This window comes from Python bivittatus, unplaced genomic scaffold (assembly GCF_059951505.1).
Source record: "Python bivittatus isolate LINGU-HERP-01145 unplaced genomic scaffold, Pbiv_v1 ctg000610_np1212, whole genome shotgun sequence".
NCBI lineage: Eukaryota > Metazoa > Chordata > Lepidosauria > Squamata > Pythonidae > Python > Python bivittatus.
Window position 1 is genome coordinate 42099047 of NW_028277088.1, and position 23912 is coordinate 42122958.

The window sequence follows — 23912 nt, forward strand, 5'->3', positions numbered from 1 at the left end:
AGGTAAGATGGGGAAGGTGCACATCCTGAGATGCTTAGAGCAAACGACGGAGCATTCTCAGCAGACATCTCTCCTGAAGACTCTGAGGGTATCCTTGTTATATTATCAAAATTCTAAATCCAGACAGGTTGGAAGATCATATCGCATCTGATCAAGCTTGTAACACAATAATGGATTTGTCTGGACACTTATAACTACAATGAAGTAGTTTTGGTCACAGGGCTGTTCCTTTTCTTATTACGATATCACCTTCAGCCTCTCCCTTTTAGTCATAACCCTTCTTTAAAGAAAGTGATAGCGTGTGTAGAGTTTTCTGTAGAAAGAAATGTCATTAATGAGGCAGATACCCGTATTCTTCTGCAGAGGGGAAAAAAAGGACTTCATCATGAAAAATTTGGTAAGCTCTTTAATGGCAAGATAGTGATGTTGAGCTACATTTTTGGATTTTATACCCAGGCATTAGGAAAAGGCAACATGGATAGGATTTCATTGAATGAACACTACTTTTAAGCAGGTTAACCAACATCTTCCTTTCTTTCTACAATATATTTTACAGGTTTGCTATCTCCAAAAAAACAAACAAACAAAAAAACATGCTGAAGGAAGCTTTAAAAAAAGGAATCTGTAGCCCTCCAGATGTTGTAGAACTACAATTCCTAAAACACAAATAAAGATGCCAACAAAGCGATGAAAACCTGTCACCCCCACCCTCCTTGAAATTACAAGTGAGAGAGTTTGAGAATGTGATATATCTTGGATTGTAGTTAATCAAGGATGTATCAAGTTACACTGAGGTAACTACTCTTTGTATCACAAGTCATCTTGTTAAAACAGAATTCATGTACATAAAGAGCACCTTCTTGTGCATAAATATTCACTTTGTACTTGAATGCACTTATTTGTTGAACAACAGTTCCAGCAGCCCCCCGCCAGCCTGGTCAATAGTTGAGAGTTGTTCATTCACTCCTGTGACAGAGGTGTTTTTCTTTTTTGGGGTCTTTGTGCTTGGATCAATATATGCATTACAAAGAAAAACGTGAAGTCAATCAAAACAAACCAAAAGTTAAATCTAATTTGAAAACTGAAAAATGAGGTCTTTGAGAGGCAGCAATATCGTTGTTTTCATCTAGCATGACAGAAAGGGAAGCTTGAAAGAAAAAAACCCTCCAGTCAATAATTGTATATGCTGTTCCTTCTGCTGCCTTCTATATGATGTTTTCGGATCCAACAGATTCCCTCTACCTGTTGCAGGCTAATGACTATTTTCCATAACTTCCATAACTATTTTCTAAGTAAGAAAAATGCTACTCCAGAATTTGTCTTGCAGTTTCTTAGATTTCTTCCCCTGAGAAAGAAGCGTCTACTTTTTTTCTACTTTATTCTCAGGGTGCTTGAAATTTTCTTTTGAATTTCTTTTAATTGAATTTATTGTTGATGATGGTGAAGGATGCTTATTTTCTCTCATACATCTTTCCATAATCCTGAAGTAACTCTGGATGTCCACACTTTCCAATCTGAAAAAAGGTCCATGGAGTTCTCTCATGATGTCTTCTTCCCTTAGAATTTAACTGAAGCATGGAAAGACAGGGAGGCTGCAGACCAGTGAAGATATGATTGGACAATGAAAGAGAGGACATTCACACATACTCCTTGGCCACCTTACAATGAAGTAAATCTAAGAATACCACACTCCACCCATGAGACTTTTGTCAAAATTCAATTGTCCTTTGAAAGAAATTTCAAAAGCAACATTTCTTCCATTAAGAATGAGAACTGATAGGGAAGAATTGTAGGATAAATTTTTGGCATGGAAATACTTGGCATGCATTCTTTTGAAAGAATACAAAACTAATTATAATTAGTACCAAAATATCTAATCACAGCTATTCTACATCCTTCACAAAAGGTTTCTACATTAAAATATCAGTCTTGCCAAATAAGCCCACCAGAATGGAAATTACAGGTGTGTATCCTCACCCTTTCTCCCTTATAGCTCTGCTGTTGAAGGGATTATGGAAAGGGAAGAATGGAAGTCACAGGGAAATAGGTCTGTAAGAACTGCTACACACAGAAATACATAATACAGAAATTCAAACAGAACTAGTTTTGAACTTGCATTGTAGGTTTTGGACTTGTACAACTAGCAAGGAATTGTAGTTGGACAGAGAGTTTCCTAGGCATTTAACTGGATCTTCTGATCCAACATTGTTCAAAGACCGGTGTGGTGCTTCTACTTGGAATCTTCTCTTTCTTGGATGAACCAGTTAATGAAGGCAAAGGGACACAGCACTATTGTAAATGGCTTCTGAGTAATTGCTAAATAAATCCTACTTCTGAAAAAAGGGTTCTTATTTGTCCAGAGTCTACCTAAACAAAGATATTGCTTTATGGCCTTGTCATTTACATATGGGATACAAGATGTTGATATTATTATGCTATTCTCTCCCTTGCTCTCTAAAGGACTTCTGAGGAATCTAACTTATCATGAAGGGAGAAACAACATGAGCGGTACTAGCTCCCTTTAATGGTTCTTCCCTCCCCAAAAGGGTCTTCCGAGGAATCATCTCATCCTGATGGGAAAAAGCAAAGGGTTTGGGAAAGTACATTAAATTCTATCTTAAGGACAGGAAGCAAGAAAAGAGAAAAATCAAAGAGAACTAAGGTAGCAAAGAACAGACCAACCCAGGCAGAGAATAAATGTAGTGCAAATCCAAGTTTAGACAGGCAGACACATGCTTGTTCAGCAGGGTAACTGAATTAAGGGTTTTCTACCTCCTTCTGCACTCCTTTTCCTTGGGTCATGTATCTGTGAGGTTGCCTACCAATTACCCTTATTTACCTATTGAATTGGGTGTGTGTGTGTGTAAAATTGCTTTGAAAGCATTTTGGCTGAAGAGCATGGTTAAATATTTTAATAAATAATATACAACAGTACAACATTAAAAAAAAAATCCAAGAGCCAGAACTAGAAAGCTGTGCAAATGCAATCACTGTGTAAATGCAATCGCTGTGTATACTGTATGTCCTTTTCTGAAATTTGTTAGGAACTATATACAGCAGAAAAAGAAATACTTTTTCATATTACTGTAACAATTGAGAGGAGAGATGTGTTATTACAGTATTAAATTCCTCAGCCTGTTGTTCTATAGCTGTGTTGAACATTTCTCACTATCAGCCAGTTTAGGTACATTACCTGTGGATGAGAATTATAATCCAACATGAGCACTAGGCTGAGGAAAATGCTTCTGGTTGATACCTAACTACAAAACCTTGAAATATTGAGGAAAATCAAAATCAGAGCAGGGAAAGGTAATGATTTTCCCTCATGCCCTGGTACTAATGAAAATTCATTAGCTCATATTTGCATACAGAGGATTAATGTTTCCCTCTTCTGTTCCCATTATCAACCCCTCTCTCCAATAAATGCAGTGCTCATTTCTAAAACCTGGATATATTTAACACTGATCAGTTTGAAGGTCTCCGGTTTTAGTAAGAATTAGATTACAGAATAGGTTTAACCTGCATCTGGTTAGAATTTCCTTCTGCAAACTCTAAATCTTTCCTTCAAAAATCCCCTTTCCTTCCTACTTTGTAAAAATCCTGGGATCGTTTACTGATCAGCTCAGGCTGTTATGAAATACTGGCTGAGGATGGACCTACAACGAAACACCACAACTCAGGAAATCTTTCAGTAATGACTGGACACATTTTGCAGTAGCATTTTCAAATGTCACTTTCTCCCATTCCCAGAATGAATGTAAACACGCACTTATACAGTATACAGAAATTAAAGAGAGGCAAACAAAGATGGCTTCCTGTTTCTGATTATCAAACCTATCTCTTTCATCTTTATATTTGTACTCCTGATTCTATTTTTTGGGTCACATGTATGTAGGCCACCAGATCTAGGCTGCAAAAATCTAGATACGCCCTTTGCTTGGTCTAGTAGTTGTGTGGATTTTGGTAGACTAGATCTGATAGTACTACATGAGTTAATTTTGAGAAGATGGTTGAGAATATGGAGCAATGAGCAGCAAGTTGGCTGAGAGCAGGCGGAATGCTAGTTTGGCTTATTTCCACCTTGTGTTTATATGATACACTTATCCTGAATCCCCAGTTAGTCTAATTGTAAAGCACACAGAACCATAAACTAATCACATGGGTTGGATTCACAAATGCTTGTCAATAAATAGTTGGCTAGTTTGTAGTTCCAAGTCCTTGCAAAAACAGCTTGCAGACAAACTTAGGTTGCTTGTTCTGCTAGTGCCATCCTGCTAGTGTTAAATGGAACCTACAGATTTAGATTCAAAACTATTTCAAAAGTTTAAATCTACCCTTCAGATTTAAACTTTTGAAAGTTTTGAATCTAAATCTGTAGGTTCCATTTAACACTAGCAGGATGGCACTAGCAGAATATCTTGATATCTTTACAAGGCTTCAGACAGATGTGAAAGTGTTATGATACAGTGGATTATCCAGAGAAGAAAGCTCCTCAACTCTATTTTGATCATTTTGAATAGTTAAATAATAAATGATCACTAGGGTAGGAATTGGTTCACTTCTTTAAATGTCTAAAATGTAGATGTATATGCATAATTGACAGTGACATGATTCACAAATCATGCTGAGCTACAATGCTATTAGAGTTTGGCTTAGCCAAACTGTTTATAGACCATCGTTATGCAAACCATAGCTTCCTACAATGTGTGAACCCAACCAGTAATAGCTATTTTTCATAGAAGAAGCAGGTAACATAGAAGATGATTCCTATTTTAATAGTCTTCCCTGCATGAAAGCTTGCTCCATCCTGTTAACATACTTTCTTCTCAGCTGAATGTATGGGTTGTATTATTAAACTGTGATCAAGGCCCATGTACTTAGGAGTAAGTCTTATTGCATTAAGTAGGACTTACTTCCCATAAACATCTACAGATCTATAATGTTAATTTGTTTTAGAGATGAGACACGGAATATAAACAGCGTTGAAGACAGAATCAGTAAGCACTGTGGTACATTTTATTTTGATATTTTGGGCCAGTCATTCTCTCTCAGCCCAACTCACCTCACAAAATGGTGGTTGTGGGGAAAATAGGATACAGGAGTATTAGGCATGTTCACCACCTTGAGTTTTATATAAAAAAGGTGGGAATTGTAATAATAATAATAATACAGCCTGCAAATGCTCATAGTTCTATAATTAACTAATTTTCAGGCCACAACGTCATAAAAATTGATAGCAAATAGAGTATGACACTGTTTCTCAATGGATTTATGTTTTTAAATCTTTTGTTTCTAAAATTTGAAATTCCAAGCTTGCACATCAGTTCAGATTCATACATATATACCTAGACTGCAGAAATAGATGGAATTCAATGCACCTTTTCTGCTGCTGGAATATTCTCTAACAAAAGAAGGGAAAGGAGTGATTCTCCATCCCATTCAACTCTGGACAGTCTGCCAACCTCAAGAACAAGTTTTGGTCTGGAGGGCTCCAGGGGAACAGGAATGATCCCACCCATTGCTTCAGCTAATGGAATAAGTTTCATCAACAGGAAAACATGGAATCCACTCAAAGTCTTTGAACAGAAAAATTCAACACCTCCCAATTTGAAACTAATCAAAAATGCCGTTAAAACATCAACCTTTAAAACAATTTTCAGCAGCAGCAAATTCCAGAAAAAAATACTGCCCACAAGAACTTTTCTTTCAAAATAGTCTTGGTAGGGACAATGATATCAATCATTAGAAATTATAAAATTATTCCTTTATTAAAGAGATTTAAATATGTTATCTTTGTTTTTTAAAAAAAGGTTGCATAAAGGAATATTTTGTAAAAATTAGATTGTACCCAAGAAGATTCTTTTTCTTCTTGAAGATACAAGAAGACACCAAAAGCCTTAGAGATGAACAGCTATGCTTCTTTTGTTCAGGAGGCCAGCCATGGATTACATCTGGATAAAGAAGTGAATTCACGGACAAAATTTTGATCAAATGTTTTTGCCCTGGTTTTTCTTATAAAGAAAACTGGTTTTAATTGTTGGTAAATTAAACTACCCAGAAAGCTAGAGATGTAACTTTAAAAATTGTTTACATTTTGTAAATGTTAACATCACATCTCTACATGGGCTTTGCATAAAGTGATATAAACAGGAGTTACGAATCTGACATTAGCTGGACATGGAGTATCAGTTATGCAAACTGAAATACAGAAATCAAATCTTACAAAACCGATGAAATTGTCGGCCAGGAGCTCCCTAAGCCACAGCCATAGCTGGGACTTATGCCACCCAGAAGAGGGAAGCTCTTTTTATATATCAGAAGGTGAAAGGCAAGAGCCAGCTAAGAGGCAGTGGACAACCACCATTTAAATATTGAAGGGTGACTCATTTGGGTGGATAGAGCAGAGTCAGTAAACTCAGAAAGGCAGTGATAAATAGAAGAGCTGCCAAAATTTTTTGCTTCCAATTGCTACAGTTGGTGCTACAATGTAAGAAAGTGATGCATGTGTAGTATGCTGCCAATTATGCTATCATCCATGAAGAATATCACTGGTTATGCACTACATGCAGTTCAACTTCAGCTCAGCAGAAGACACCCAGGTCTGCAGTTGATTTAAAGACTCACTACTCTTTAGGAAGTGGATGGACCTGGGAGGGATAGCCTGGCAACTTTTTTGGGCCAATAACCACATTTGGAATTTGGAAAGCACATTGTGAGAGCTCCCATAAAATCACTATCTTTGGTCACAAAACACCCATTTATTAGAAGGCAAGTTGATGATGTTGTACCCAACTTGTTGTCCTCTAGATTTCAACTCAAGTTTGCATTTGTCTCCCCCCCCCCCTGGGCAAATGGGAACATTTCTAAAAAGAAATCTGGGCTGTAGCCACCCACTATTTGTATTTTTTAATAATTATATGGGACAAGCATGATGTCTCCATTAGAATTATGTTAACAAAATAAAGTCAGTCAGGGGAGGAAGTTGGTGTGATTCAAAAGAAGGATTCCCAAGAAGTCTACTGCCTGCCTCTGAAGTTAGCTACTGAAAAATTAATATAGAAGATGCTCTTCTGGCCTGATACTTACTATAAAGGCAAACTGATAATTTCCTCATGCAAAGCAGCCACAAAGGATAGTTCTCTCTCACTGCCACCCTCTTGTATTGATACAAGGGATAAGGAATAAGTCTGTGTTTTTAATTTGTTTTGTTAAAGCAAGATCTGACTTTGTATTTGATGGTAACAAAAGTATATAAAGCAGATTGGTAATGTCAGTTCTGTTCTGCCCCTTGTCTGTAAATTAAGAATTTAAGAATATGATTCTTATTTTCTAAAAACTGCATAATATTGAAATACTATTCATGTTTTGTGTATAAGGATTCCTCTGCAACAATTATCACTGATTATGCACTGAGTATTCCAGCCAAAATTAAGTAACTATGATTAGATATTGGATATACTTGTTCCCTCCTGCTGACACTAATACCTGTCTCCATCCATGTGTTAATCCCAGCTATAGTGCAGTGCAGCCTTCATTAGTGTTATGGCAGAACTACAACTCTCAGAATTTCCCAGAATCCACAATGACTGAGGAATTCTTGGAATTGCAACCCAACACATTGGAAGGTGCCATTGAGGAAGGCTGATAGAAAAGTCGTATCTGCACTATTACTAATTATGGGCATGAAATTTTAATGAAGGTTGCAAATAATTTAAAAGCCAGCCATGAGGAAACATGCCTGAGTTATAATACTACATCAGTGTTAAACCAAAACATGGGAAGGAAAGGAAGATGTTTGCAGGAGAGGAATAAAGGAGTATATGGCATCTCCTAAGGCTTTTAGGAATTGGTAGGGTGGGCAGACTTTGGTGGTACAGGTGAGCTGAGGACTTCAGAGTTTAAGAGGAGCCTATTAAGAAGGGCTGGGCATGAGGGGAGTTTAGGAAACTGCTTTCCGTTTTCAGCAATCATGATCACAGGAGGCTCCAAGGGCTGTAAAAAAGAAGACTCAGGGAACACATGTAGTTTTGGAGCTGGAGATGGTGCATCTCTCAGATTTCAATAAAAATAATAAGTATCTGTTTAAATCTTTCCTACTAAAATGAGAGAGACTTGGGAATGCATTATTTGATGGCATGCTGTCCATTTGAAACATGACCCTTAATCTGTAATATTTCTTTAAAAACAAAAGTGAGAGAGAGAGAGAGAGAACCAAAGTGCAGATTGCATTTATTCTCTGCATGGATGGTCCTCAGTAAGGGCCTGCAAGTATTTAACACACCAACCAAATAGTTCCAACATTCAAATCACATTCAGGTCAGTGAAATGTTAATCCTTCTATACAAACAAAAATGGTAATAATACCAACAACAACAACAAAAAAAAGACAAGTCAGCGAGAAAAAAAAAGTTCTAAGTTAACAATGGCAGAATGCTACCAAGACAACACCATAAAAACTTCACTGAAGCAGGAGTTAATTCAGGCCACATCTTAGCAAAGCTCATCACAGACTTTTAAAAATACTGTTGTTGTTGTTTTATTTTTAAACTTTGGGTTTGGGAGTCAGGTTTTCCAGTGTGATGTGCTAATTCAAAAATGCTAATGCAGAAGCATAAGACCCCACCTGGTAAGATAAAATATATTTTAATTCCTCTGAATATTACTGCTGACTGACACCCATCTGCTGGTGATCAGCTTCTGCCTCCTCTTCTTCCACATCTGCATTATATTCTTCAAATGCATCGTCGTCTACATCTGGAAGCCCCAATAGCTATTTGTAAAGAAGGAGGAAATAAACTGTAAGTGTATTATGAAATGATGACATGAGAGAGTATCACTGATGCTCAAGAACAAACTTGAGAAAATATTTGTGGAATCATATATTTCAATTTAAAATGAAAAGTGTAATGTAAGTGGCTTGCAGGCATTGAGATACTTTTCATGTATAAAAAGCAAGACTAGGCTAGATTCTGTTTAAGGGCACTTCCAAACAACTAGCTCTTCTATTGCTGAATCTAGCTTACAGTACAATAAAAATGATCTGGGCTATTTTAACCAGTTTTGGATCTCTTTTGGATAGAAGGATGACAGAAGACCTAGAACTGGCTAAGCCACAAGTGGTGGAAAAACACCAGAAAGAACCCATGAACTTGCCTGCAAATTTTCATAAGAGGACTTATTCTATGCACCCAATTGGGTGTGAAGGAGGAAGAGCTCCTTGCTAGGTACAAGAAAGCAAATGGAAACTGAACAGTGCTGCTACTGGACTTGCTACTGGAGCTTCCACCATCTATTAGTAAATCAAGGTTTCTAAGATCTAGCCCTGATAGTTACAGAAAGAGCTAGCCAGGGAAAGAAGGCAAAAGTAGGTGCTTGTTGGCGTGATGGAGGGATGTGCGCAAGAAAACAGATAATTTGATAAGTGACTAGTCACAGCATCATCTTATCAGTGTGTGCTTCATCTTGCTCAATGTCAGAATTGCACCTGTTAGGAAGAATTCTAAAATATTTCTTATCCAAAAGTTGCAGCCAATTCTAGTTCTCTGAACAAACATTCTAAGTAGGACACTAAGTCTACAACATTATGCGCTTGTTTGTTCATAATTTGTATATTTAAGGATGTATAAAAATCTTCATGTAAAAAAGTGTAAAATTTAACAGACCTATAAACTGATTGCTGCTATCTATTGGTAAAACTGAATGGACTTCAGATACCAAGAGAAATAGGGGCATTTCTGATGAAAGTCTTGTAATTGCCCTGTTGTGTTCAATTTATTGTAAGCAAACTTCAATGCTTATATAGGCAAAAAGGTGGAGCATATGTTTAATAGTATAACAATACTTATAAAAAAATAAGCCTAGCACTGTCATCTATTGTAACCTTCTTGACTCTATTTTTCTTAATTAAAATTCAGTTGAGGAAAGAGAATGAGCAAATGCACAAATGTTTTTTCAATGACAGCATCAGAAAACCTCCATATGGAAACACCCCTGAAAAACCATTGAAAGCATCATATTAAAACTATATTGGACCATTACTATATTGGGTCATTACTCTATGTATAAGGCAGCTGCATGTATTTTGGGCTAGGAAAGAAAAAGGTAATCCATTCTTCTGCTGATGGGTACAAACGTGTCATACCTGAATTTTTATTATTTTGCTATATTTACTCCCCTGAACTTTCATAAAAATCAGGATACATGAATATTCTGAAATCAACATCTAAGTTATATTTGTGATGTAATTTGCAACTCAAAAACATGACTGCAAGAATGTGTACATTAGACAAAATACACTCAAAATGTGTGTATTTGAGGAAAGTATTAAAATGCATTAGATTAGTGAAAACTGGGGAAAGTATATATTAGCAATGTGCATAAAATGCATGTGAATTATCATTCATATAAAAAAAAAAAACCAAGACTGAGAAATGAACAATACTAATCTTAACAGATTGGCCAGCCCAATGTTTCTTGTTCTTTTTAAATGACGCTGCTTTTATTTATGTCAACCAAACACACTTCCAAGTAAATGTGCTTAGAAACATGGTTATATTTATACTGACAAGTCTCTGAGGTCATACTCTGCATTAATTTCAATAATCGACATGATTTTGGATAATTAAATCACACCTAAGTGTTATACATTCAGAGCCAATGTTTATAGTATAGCCATTCCTGTATTTGTCTGTCTCACATCACTTTACTAATGTAAGAAGAATCACTTGAGGAATTGTCAGAATGGTTACTTTCTGTGCTATTTGCACCTGGGGAGGATATTATTATTTTTGGAACAGTCTACGATAAAGGGCTAGCAAATATTAGAATCATTTTTATTACCTGCTTTGAGTTTTTTTTAGTAGAAAAGATCAAAACCCTTGAAATAAACATCTCAGAATGCACAATTTTTTTCTCAGTTTGTGAGGAAAAAAGAGAGTGCTTGTTTGTCTTTTTCTTCCAGTGAATGTCAATACATGTATATTATGAAATTCCATAAAGAAGTAGTGGAAAATAGTTCCACCACAGAATTCAGTATAGACATCCTCTCTATAGTTCTTTAGACCCAACATTTAAAGATCAAACCTCACATAATTTCTCATTTGGCTGGGGAGTCAGTATGGTCTGTCTCCTGTCCCAGCTGGGAGTCTGCAAAATGGAAGACCAGAGAGGGAGAAAATAAAGTGAGGCTGTTCAAGATAAACATTTATTTCTGTGCATTTTGCCAGACAACTTATGAGACATTAGAGCAGAGACACATCAGGTTCACCTAGCATATTGGATCCAAACCACTGGCAAAAGAAAATGTGTACTTACAGGTCTAAATGATTTGAAGACTTTTTCCAGAATTTCATGGAGTGTCTTTTTACCACAGGAAGAAATGTAGTCCTGAGCCAACTGCAGAAAAGGCAAGCAGTCCTCACTTTCACTCCAGACATGCTGAAAGACAAGGCAAGGATGACAAACCAGGAATGAAGAATGACAACACACAAATGTTTTTTGAAATTCTGAAAGAGGAAGAAGATATTCTGGTGCTCCAGATGTTGCTGAACTACAGTCCCAGTAACTCTAGTTAGCATGGCCAATTGTAAGGGATGCTGGAAGCTGTTGTTCAGCAATACCTGGAAGGCCATGGGTTCTAATGTGATCTGTGGAAAGCATCAAGAAGGAAGAGGTTGAGACCCTGGCACAATGAAGCCCCCACCCCCAAATCCAACTTTCTCTAGTTTACTGTTACTATAGTTATGTTCAAGTCTTACATCTTCCATGATTGACAGCTACCATATACACTCAGGAAATGCCTAATGTTATCTCTGAACATATATGGGATATTATGTGATGAGAGAATTTGCACTCCTCACCTATGCAACATGCAAGATTCTTCCTGTTCATGCCTTTGTCCTGTGGAGCATTTCCACCTTGCCCAATCCTATTGGAAACTGGATATAAAGGTAAACAGCACAACACACAAGTGGCAGCTAGGTAGGGAAAGACCAGGATCAATGTACAACATTGGCATTGTCAAGCAACTGCCAAGGCTTAAGAGGTTCTCTCTGCCAAACCCCAGAGCCTCTTGAACCTGCTGGTGCTCCTTCTGTTCTTACCAGCTGAATACGTGTCCTGAGTGAACAAGTCATAACAGTTTGCTATTTCCCCTTGCCTCTCCCTTTGGCCCCCGTTAAGCAGAAAGTGCAAACCAACTTTTAGTAATGAGTAATGGAATTAATTGGAACAATTAATTAGATTACACTTGCAGGTAGAACCAGTGTAGTACAGAGGATTAAACAGGGGTTCACAAAACCTTCTGAGCCAGCGGGCCTTTCACAAAAGAGCTACTAAGAAGGCTTGTCCATTCACAAAAACACTGACATGGGGCCATTACTGGTTACAAAGCACCAATTTATCAGAAGATGATCTACTACTCCATTCATCAGGACACTCTCTCTAATTGCCATTCACTTTTGTCAATTTTCTAGGCAGTTATGCATGCTTCAAACACTGGGCTGCAACTGCCCATATTTTTTATTTTTTTAGAAAAGCTCCAAGATCTTAACTTGAACTTGCAATTGTTCAATTTCCCATTTTTTTAAAAAAACTAAAATGTCAGGCAGGGCAGTAAACCTGATGGGCACTAAGAGAGGTTTTGGCAAGCATACTTACACCATCAAGGACAGAACATTACCGTAGGACTAAATTCAGCTCTGCCAAGAAAATCCTTCTAAACTTGGGCAGGTTATTCTCTTTCTTCTTCAACCTAACTTACAAGTTTGAGAAAACAAAGTAAGTTAGGACTCTATGTAATGCAAGGAAGGGAGGGAGGGAGGGAGGGAGGAAGGAAGGAAAGAAGGAAGTCTATCCCTTCTATATCTAATCCATGCTGCACCATGAAGCTTGTTCTGATGTTCAGACCATGTAAATCTATCTGAATCTAAGCTCTCTGCTTATTTATCTCCAGGGGGACTTGTTCAAGCAATTTTAATGTCATTCACAGCTAATTCTCAAAGGAAAATGGTAGACTCAACTTTTTGTATGAAATTATACTAGAAAATTTTAACACAATTAAATTTAATTGAGCAAAATTGCTGCTCAAGGGACCAAAACAAGGGGGGCTGGGGGGGTGGCAGAGAGAAAGAGATGTGACATGATTGGAAGAAAAAGAAATATTCCAATAGAAATCATATTCTTTCACAGACCATTAGGTCTACTTCCAGGGATGCTGTAAGAACAAAATTGTCCGCATGCACAGGTAGTGAAAAGACAGCCAATATCTACACTGAAGGCAGGCAAGAAATAAACATTTTTATTCATTTTTAATTGAACTTGAGGTAACTTAAAACAGTTAGTAGTACATGCTGTATTTCTCATAATTTTTTCCTGAAAATACAACCAAAACAGTCCCCCCCACCCCCAAATTTACAGGTTTCTAGTGTCAGATCATTTGGTGCTGTGTTAAATTAAAATTAATAATATTTAATTTTTGGAGTCTATTTCTTAAAAATGTTGTTAGCCATCCAGCGTATTCTCTTGAGCTGAATAGGTTCTGCACATAGTAAAGAAGATGAATTAAGATTATATCCATACAGTTCTTTAATACAAATGCTGTAATTCAACCTTCCATAGTTCATTCAAAAATTATCACCTGTCAGTTGAACATAACATCTAAAAACAGTTTCAGGTTTACTTACTTAGCACTCATAAGGAAGTGTTTATATATACTTATTCATTATAAAAATGACATGCTTAAGACAGATACAAGTATGTCAAGGTTTAAGCTAAGAAACTTAATAAACTGTTTATCAAGTCTACAAATACTGAATACACTCAGCTCTAGAGCTGCCAGCTTCCTGTATAATTTAATGTAATTTAATGTATCATATGCATTGCTATCTTCATAAAGAGGAGTGAATTTTAGGTTGCCAGTAGATAATAGTAGTTGCATTTTATAAAGAACTTTGGTGAGGTTTACCCTTAGGCCATGCACAGTCCTTGAGTCCCCTCTGACTGCACTACAGAGGTCTGTACTGCCAATACTTCCAGTCAAACGTAGGGCTGCAATTTGCTGCTGAAATTCAATGACATCACAAGTCAAGGGCTGAAAGCTTTATTTTAATGTTTTATTGTGTTTTAGGATTTGGAGGGAGAGGTTTCCCTTTTTTTAAAAAAAAAAAAAACTTTTACCTAGGATTCCAACTTTGTATCATGGACATCTTTATTTAGCATCATACTCATCTTAAAAAAAATATATGGCCCTCATCTTAAAAAAAAAAAAATCAAAAGTTACTGAAAAGTTGCTTATATGCACAAGGTTATTCTCACTTGAGTTCACACTGTTCATACCACAATGGTATCATAGAATGTTCAAAAAGATTTGAAATAATCAAGGAAAATCTCCCAGGATCTGAAGGTTGATAAATATGGCACGTTCTACAAGAGCATTACAGAAATAAGCTCATGCAAATCAGGAGGAATAAATGCTAACTGTATAAAGCTCACTTAAGCCTTGCTCCTATCACTTTCGGCCTGACTTCATCCCCAAAGAATGGTGTAGCCTAAAATAAATTGGATGCATGCTGCCTTGTGTTCACTGGAGAAAAGACAGAAATGGTCTAGAGACAACCTTGAGACCCACTACCTGAGTTATTTATTTGTGTGTGTACGTTCATGCACTTTCAAGTCAGTCTTGATACCTGGTGACCACCTGGACAAGTCCATGTAGTTTTCTTGACAGCATTTTTCAGAAGTGATTTGCCATTGCCTCCTTCCTAGGGCTTAGAGAGAGTGACTGGCCCAAAGTCACCCAGCTGGTTTTTTTTACCTAAGGCAGGATTGGAACTCACTGTCTCCTGGTTTCAAGCCTGATACCTTTAACCACTACACCAAAATGGCTCTCTTAACTAAGTAATTACCAATGCACACTATTTTTCAAAGAGATTAAAACAGTGGCAGCAAAGTTGAGAGAAACAACACTAGATCACTCACTGAAATGTAGGCCCGTGATGTTATCGTTGTCCCTAGATGTTATCGTTGTCCCTCACATATGAGGGATGTTGTCCCACTCAGAGAATGAGTTTAATATATGGAATATTAGCAGTTTCAAAAGTGCTCTTGTATAACCCTGGATACAATTTTAAACAAACTGCTAAAATCATTGGAATTTACTCCCAGGTAAGGAGGGGGATTCAAAAAGTAGGCTAATGAAGATTTAATGTGCTATTTTTTCCATAGGCTTTTTAAAAAGGAGGTTTAAGATTTACATAATAGTGTCAGCCTTGGGTCTAAAATTCACATAACCTACCATTTATTTAACCTTGGGAAGAACAACCTCCCACCTCCTATCATGCTGGCTGGAACGTTCTGAAGTGTAGCTGTGGGCCTTGGAAAGTCACAGGTTTCTCATTCTTGGCACTGAAGCAGATCTTAAAGGCATAGATTTTCAAAGTTTCAGCCCAAATTCAAAAAAGTGAACCTCTTCAGTCAAACTGTGGATGGACTATCGTTAACAATGCTTTATATCAGCCTTTCCTAAGCTAGCCCCTTCCAGATGTGTTGGGTGATTGACTATGCTGGCTGGGAATTTTGAAAATTATGGTTTCCAAACACCAAGAAAATACAGTTTAAGAAAAAAAAATTTAAGACTTTGTATGAATCCACTCCATACACAAATCAAGTAACAGCTTAGGTTTTAAGATGCTCTAGTGTAATTAATCTTGTTTATTCTTGTTCTCTAAATGATCATCCAAACAAATAAATCTGACAGATGATGATCAAGCCAGCTTTGGCAGACTACAGGAAGTATTGAATCCCAGAGCTAGAGAGCAAGTGCCAACAATGCCTCTCAGCATGCCCTACTTTCTCTATGGGCTGATCAATCTAATAAAAGTTCAGACACTCTACATCACTTAATGTCTGGAACATCAAGGGAGGACTTATTAGCATGCATCATGAGGGAGGCCAAGCTTTTTTCAACACCTGGCATCACTTCAAAAAACCACACTTGTCTACGGAAGCAGCTCCTACGCTCAAGGGACCTTCCAGATGACAGCAAATGGAGCATTTCTGTTGGGTTGTTCAGTAGTCTAGCTTGGCAAAAAAGTGTGCAACAAACACAGCCTTTTTTTTTTCCTTTGCTGTTGCTCAGATATGAAGTAACTGAACAGTCTCTCCACTTCAAATCAGAGCAGGCACACAGCAAAACTGGGACAGTCACAGCCACTATCCCATATACATATGGGGTATACATTTAATTCCTCCCTTTTCTTCCATGGTGAGTTCAAGGTGGCACACATGGTGTTCCTTATCATTCTCCATCCAGACACTGAAGAAAGCCATATCTGCTTAAGCTTCAGGAAGGTGGCTGTATAATTGGGTTTCAGACTGTGCATATCCAGGATAGAGGGGAAGAAGAAAATACCCATATGGAAATTCCCAAAAATAGACATCTTCAACTTGGATTTTATCTCCCATATTTTCTAGCCAGGCAAACCTGACCCAGCCAAGGGACACCAGGTTAGGGAAGGCTGATTAAGTGAAAGTGTGAGGGAAAACAAGGTTTTCAGGGAAGGATTAATTTTCTTCCTGTGGAAAACATTGTTCATATTGCCAATGAGCCTTTATAGACAGTTGATTCAAATTCTAATTTAAATTCAAACAATTTCACCCTAAGAATAATTTCCAGTGAAAACAGGCCTTGAGAATCACTGCTACCAAATCACCTCATCAGACTCTCTAAAGCCTTCTTTTTCCTTCCGTATGAGTTCTGAGGAATCAGCTCAGGAGGTTGACTCATTATGAGTACTCAATGAGTAAAAAACTACCCTTGTGTATTCTATATGTTCAAAAACATACCCTTTATACTTCTTGTGGTAGAAGAGACCACTGTTGATCTAAAGAGAGTTTTCAGTTCAAAAAGTATGTGCGTATCTGGTAGCACTGCTTTACGCAGGTCATTTAAAAGTCAACCTTTTAACTTTATATTATATACCAATAATGGTTTATATAAAACCAATGATAATGGTTTATATAAAAACAGAAAAACAAAAGGAATGAAAAAGCTAAAAGGCAGCATTATTCTATCAGGTCCTGCCACATTTTTTTTCTTTTCTATGATAGGGCCTATACTATGCATTTGCCATCCAGTCACAATGGGGTTTAAGTATTTTAGCCAGACTTTCTAGATTTTCTATTCTTTGGCTTTATTAGTAGATAATATTTTATTGTTTTCATTGTGATTATAAGGTGTCTAGACCCACTGGGAGTGGATAGCATAAAATGTGTTCAATAAAACAATCACTGACTGCTCCTCTACACCAAGAAAAACAGTAGAACTAAGTATGTGCAAGTAAAATAAAGGCATGATTGCTTTTTTTGTCGTTTAATCTTCCTTCATTGCCCCCTCCTTTCTCTGTTTTTTCTTCCCCACTACTGAATTTTAGATTGTAAGATTCTCAGACAGGGACTGTCTTCTTATGCTCTGTAAAGCACACTGAGAGATGAATGAATAAAATTCACATTGGAAAAGATTCCACTATAACTGTGTGGGAAGCTGAAAGGGAAAAAATTTATTTATACCTGAAAGAAGGGGAAAAACAGTAACATGGAGAACTGGAGATTTTAAAGGGTTACAGTAAATCTTCTGGATTCTCAGGTATAAACAAGGGCAAAAATTATACCAATCCCAGAAAAAAAATTAAATGGCATATTTGGACATTTACTTACAGCTTCATAAACCAAACTGAATGAAACCAAAGCCATGAATTCACTCCCTCTCTCTCCTACAGTAGGGTGGTTTGAATGGAAATCTTAGTTTGATATAGGACAATTTCCATATTTTTCCTGAATTGAAAGCTGTGCTTTGTGGTGGTTAACAGCTAGAACCTCATCCTGAATTTAAGCCACAGTTCAAGACTTGTTCCTTAATAAACCAGGATCTTAGCACTCATGGTCTGGCCAGAGAAGAAAGAGAAGCATCATGGATTATGAAGAGATGGATGAAAATTTGCAAGCTGTCAGTGAATGAGATGATGGGAGATAAGACGTGATAAATGTACAAGGGTTAACCAGTTTGCAGATGAATGGAAAATTTAATGGAGTATTCTTGTACTAGCAATGTGTTAAACAACTGTAGAACTAGTCACAGAACTAGTTCAATGTTAGTAAAACCTTGGAGAGAGAAGTTCAATGTGTATAAAAAAAATCTCCTGTGATTCAGCATTGAGCCAAAAAGTATTTAAATAATTCTCTTTAAATGGAGGTAAAGACCTCTCTTGATTCATGCTCCACTCCTGGTGACTATATGGGCGAGTTATATTGTCTTCTTGGCAACGATACAGAAGTGGCTTGGCAACAATACAGAAGCGACTTGTCCAAAGTGTTTTCTGGCTTCCCTGCCTAGTCTACAGCCCTGAGATTTCCTTGTGGCCTCCTATCCAAATACCAGTTAAGTTCAACCCTACGGCTTTTTCAAGATCAGCCACAGTCAGCTAGGTGCTGCTTTTACGTTAGAGTCCAGAAAGTACTGCTTTTATTAAAATAACTAACAATATGTACATTGCTAAATATAAAGTTGCTAGCCAACAAAGAGAAAAAAAAGGTGGAGGGGGATTGTTTTGCTTCCACTGTAGTGGCTGAAAAAGCAGTAAGCAAGGTTACATTTCTTCCCTCAGTTAAAAACAAAATCAAAGCTGTATACTTACCAAACAGAGCAGTTCCATGCCAAACTCCCTTGAAAAACGTATTGCACTCACCAACCCCCCCCCAAACAAATAAAAACTTCCATACTGTGGCTCTACTGAGGCCTCTAATAAGCTTTGCCCCTCCTGACCCAAAGACTGACTCACCGCTCCTCCCAGATTCCAATGCTTTTATTTAAAAAACAGGCTACCCCAGACAAATATAACATTCTTGGCTCCTGTAGAATTCAACTGGAGTCTGATTTCCGTTAACTAGTTCCATATTTCCAAACAGAACCTCACCATGCAGAACTCCTTAGATAAACATCATGTTATGATGACACTATCACTGTATTAATATTTTTATACACTCTCCTCTATTACGCTGCAAAAGCCCCAACATCATTGAGAATACTGTCATGGTATTTTTTTTCAATGTAATACCTAATTCCACATATGAATACTTTCTCTTTTTAGGAATTAAGAAGTCTATCTTAAGATAATTTTCAAGGCCACAAATTATACTAAAGATCAGCAAGTCAGAGCCAGATCAAATGCTTTAATCATTATTTTTCTCTACCCGATTGTTACATACTTCTTCAAATAATGCTGTAATATTTTATCATACTGGGTTTTCCCTTTTACATTTATTATTACATTTCTACATTCAGTAGAACTTGGCACCCAACTTTCTTTAGCCTTAGGGCCAGACTTGGTCTTTTTATTGACAAGCCAATGGTTGCACTTCAAAAAGTAGGCAATGATATGCAACAAAATTTAAATTTGATTTAACCACAGTTAAAATTAATTAGAAACAGTTTAAAAAGGTGATAGGTCACGTATCTAATAATCTTCATCTCTTATCACATTAAAAATTACAATACCTGGACAACTTTTGGAGACTTTCTGGCAATTACATCCAAGTGGGGAAGCTAGATATGGCCCATAAGTCACAGATCATCCTCACAAAAATCATGTAAGGTACATTGGATAGAATTGTAATTATTTACTGTTATCACAACATATTAACATGGTTTTTTTCCTTTGTTGTATTTCTTTCACTTTTTTGTTAAAACACTATGTGGTTTTTTTTTTCTTCTCAATAACAAAAAATAAATTTTAAAAAATGTAAGGTACATTGGACAAAGAGACAGTGACTCCTCTAAGATAACTCTGTCAATTTAGTGGATGGGTGGGACTGCATCTAGAACTCTAGGCCTAAATTGGTTTATACCAGAAACATGCAACCCTCTAGGTAACTCCCATCAAAACTGGTTATTCCACTGTCACTCAAGATATTATTGCAGGAGGAAAAACTTAAATTAAAAAAAAGACACACAGGAGATTCCCATTGCATTTATTTTTGCAGCAATCTCTAGGTGTCCAGTTTTTAAAGTCTGTTTTCCAATTCAGATCCTTAATGGTTTGTTTTTATTTTAAAGATTCTACTTAGCCTCTGAACTGGAACGTATCGCTGAAATTAAATGCAGACTCATGACCAAAACAGCAGCCCTTTCCTTTTTATCCTCCCTTATGAAGAGTTCTTGGAAACCCAAAGCTTGCACACTATTTTGTGATCCTGAGTTAGCCTAGTACAGTTTCTAATATTTTATGTAATATTCTAATCTGACTAGAGAATTTTGGTTAATTAGCAGCTACAGAACAAAAGAAACCAAACTGCCTTTTTTTCTTTATGGCTAATCCAGCTAGCTTTGCTTTTCTGTTCTTGTTACCAAGAGAAAGGGAGAAAGGGTGAGACACTTGCTACCTCAGCAAACGAAGATGTACAGGCTACAGCTATGTTGGCAGAAAGTAGCTATCGCCTGCCTGTGCCCTGACATACAGGCAGGCAGACATGGCTGAGGAAGGTATGTCCCTTCATAAAATAATTTGCTTATTTAGACTATTAAAGGCAGCAAATCTTAAGGTATTCTCCCACACCAGTTCCTGCAGAAAGAAGCTGGGGTGAGGGAATATATACCAGAAAACAACTCTCCAGCATCCCTCCAACTCTCAGGAACCATATAGAACAAGGCCTGTAGTTTCTAGTTGGAAGGAAGGCTAACATTTTCAAATAAGCCAGAGCCTGGTGCTTTGAGGACATCCATCAGTGCAATAAGTTTGAACAATATGGGTAACACCAAACTGAATGCAGCCCACCAGGTGGCTCAACAAACCTGCCTATCTTGTCCTGCAAACACTGAGGTTGTACAAGTGTTGCATTTGGCTTAAAGCCTTTTCCCCTTGCATCTAATTTCATTTAGCTAATGATACCCCTTAAATCATCCTTAGCTGTATGAGAGATAAAATAATGTTTTCCCTTCTATCTTGATACCGGTTTTTCCATGGACACAAACTGATACACTTCACTGACGATTCTGCTGGTGGCAGGGCCATGTGACCTCCTAGGGAGTGGGATCAGCCCAGTATGTATTAGCCATTTTAGGCTGGTGTGGTCATATCCCATTCCCTCTGCTCCTTGGGCACTATCTTCTAGCACTTTCCTTTTCAAGTAGTGGGAAAACTGGATTTTTTCCCTATACTTGTCAGGTCTCCAAAGGGATCCCCAGCTTGGAGACCTGGGATCAGCCTGAACAACAGCTGACTAGTGGTTGCAGTAGTAGTGAAAACTGCACCATGAAGAAGTAATTCAGGGCACATTTCCCTTCATGCCTGTCAGCTGTTGCTTGGATTGTTTTGAACACAGGATTAATGCCCTTCTGGAAAACTGCTAAAGCTATGTCCAAAAGTAGCCCAAATATCAGCTGATTCTTGGGCTATTTTGCATGTACCCTTATAAAATGTTATGCAGGTCAGTGAGTTCTTCCTCATGGCTGTGTGCTCTCCACCAGTCCTTAAGACAGCAGAAAACTGTATTAGTATAAAGTTAACTGCCTCCACTGGTGGCAAATGGTGCCATTCTTATTTATGTTGTACAGGGCACATTAAGGAGTGCGATTGGTGGATTTTCCCAGCTTTGTTTCCCTCCCCTTCACCAGCTGATGGGTGGGGAACATCCACCATACTCTTAATGTGGACTAGGGCTGGGACAGGAGGTGAGTTTAATGTATGGTTAGACTGCTAGGTTTAGCCCTCTGGCAAAACTCATTCTGGTTTTGCTCAAGTGTTTTGGGAAGCTACATTCAAAGGGAGCTAACCACCATTAAACCTCATTCAAAAGTAGTGTGAACAACAGGCATGGAGACAATTGTGCCATGAAGCAGCACAGGAAAAGAGAAACAGTTTTATCTTTTTTGCTCCACTATACAATCCCACCACAATCGCTGATCAGCCGCTTTTCAGGCTGATCCAGTTCTCTACCCCTAGGATCAGTTTGGAGACCTAGTGAGTAAACAGGTGAGCCCAGTTTGAAAGGCCCAGATTCTCTCACTGTCAAAAGTACAATGACACTTGAAAAGAGTGCCCAGGGACTGAAGTGAAAGAGGTGAACCTATGCTAATCTAAAGTGGTCAATAGGTGCCAGGCTGATCCCGCCCTGTAGGAGCCATTGACCAATAGTTAGTAAAACAAGTCAGACTGTATCCATGGCAAAACCTGTTTGGGAAGAAAACTCTTATTTTAACACTGCTGTGTAAGGAAGGCTTAAAGCTACCTCAGTTAATGGGCCGGGCATCAGCTGAAAATAAAACAGAAAAAGGAGGTTGCCAGGACATGCTTGTGCTATAGATAGCTGCAAGTGGGGAAAGGCCACACTTTGGTCAATGTTGGGCAACTCGTTGCTCTTACGATAATATTCAACATTCTTGATAACTAATCATGCTGGCTATTGCTGACAGATGCTAAAATCCTACATCTGGAAGGCAAGTGCCACATGTTTCCTACTCCTGCTGTGGATTATGCTCCATAAAGGCTATGCTTCCATGACACACTAAACCAGTAACTGCTAACCAACCAGTTTAGCCCAGCCTGTTGCACAAACCAAGGCCACATGGTTCAAAGTGTTATGAAAATGAGATGCTGGGTTAACAGAGTAAACTGTGGCTTGCTTAGTCAAACTGTGGTGAACTCAGCCAATATCTGAAATTCCTGCTCTCAAGGTAATCTACATGTGCTTCTACTTCCAAAGCTCAGGTTACACACTGGTGAAAACAACGCACTCTACACAATCCCAGAGACACTCTTCTGGTACTTTGCAAGTTCCAGAGCTCAAGCCTAGTCCTTATGAGAGTCAAATGCTACCAGAATTTAGGATATCTCCTAAGACAGGCAACAGTCCTTAGCAAACAAGCAAGGTTGTCTTCCACATGCTGAATGGGTGAGGAGAGGAGTGGGAGAAATCACTCTCAGCAAATGGTTATTGTTAAGCTGCCACTATAGGCCATGATGTATGCGACACCAACACACACACTTCACCATTTAACCTTCTAGGGCCAACATGAATAAAAAGGCAGGTGACATTTCCGCTATGTCTTCACGGTGGGGGGGGGGCGGAGGAATGGCTTGCGAGCCTCCTCGAAAACCATCCAGAGGAAACAGGATGGCGGCCCCCCTTCTCACCCATGGAAGGTTCTCCATCTTCCCCCCACCCGGTATGGGTGTGGGGGAGGAAGGGGGAAACGTCTCTCCGCCATCTCCGCGACCGAGAGAGGAAAACAGGAATGGGAGTTGGGAGAAATCGAAAGCTGCCAGCAGCCTCCCCGCTTCAACCCTTTGCCCCAGCCAAAAACGCAGGTTCCCGCTCACTCACTCGCCCACCTCCTCCTCGACTTACAAAATTGTCTCCGCAGCCGTTGTCCGGACATAAGACGTAAAAGGAAACGCCTGGGTCGGCGTAGAAATCCATCCTCCTCTCGGTCTCCTCCGTCGCGATAAGCTCGAAAGGGGTGTTGGAGCACCATTTATCCGCAACGTCAGCCAGCTGCTGGAAATCCATCCTCTTCTGCCCTGGCGGCTGCCTTCAGCCTCCTCCTTCCTCCTCCTCCTCCTCTTCGGTGTATGACTGTATCCGATTCTGCTCCCCTCGCCCGCTAGGAAACCGGGCAATCGGCCCTTCTGTGGGCAGGGGAAAGGAAGGGTTACTGGGGATGCTTCAGGCCAGGCGCCTCCTTTGCACCTTGGGTGGTTGTTGCTGCTTGCTAGCTTAGCATTACTTGGTAACTTCCATGTATTGTTTACATGCTGGGTGTACAAGGCTGGCTCGCTCGCTGTCTCTTCGCCGCCGCCGCCGCCTCCTTTCCCTCTTCAGCGGCCGTCTGACATTGGCTCAGGGCGGCTGCGTTGTGTGTT

At 38.5% G+C, this 23912-nt stretch overlaps 1 protein-coding gene across 3 annotated transcripts; it reads right to left on the minus strand.

Annotated features, from left to right (window-relative positions):
• Positions 1–386: 386 nt before the first annotated feature.
• MTURN (maturin, neural progenitor differentiation regulator homolog) lies at positions 387–23912 on the minus strand. Of its 3 annotated transcripts, none has more exons than XM_025174608.2 (4): positions 23398–23912; positions 11314–11436; positions 8624–8770; positions 387–2570 (listed from the first exon to the last, which is right to left on the minus strand). In XM_025174608.2, the coding sequence occupies exons 1-3, from the start codon at positions 23557–23559 to the stop codon at positions 8660–8662; spliced, it is 396 nt and encodes a 131-aa protein (XP_025030376.1). In that variant the 5' UTR covers positions 23560–23912; the 3' UTR covers positions 387–2570; positions 8624–8659. The 3 variants fall into 3 exon arrangements, with proteins under 3 accessions (XP_025030376.1, XP_007440573.1, XP_025030374.1); XM_007440511.4 differs by having other exon boundaries at positions 387–1592; positions 23398–23910; XM_025174606.2 differs by having other exon boundaries at positions 387–8770; positions 23398–23909.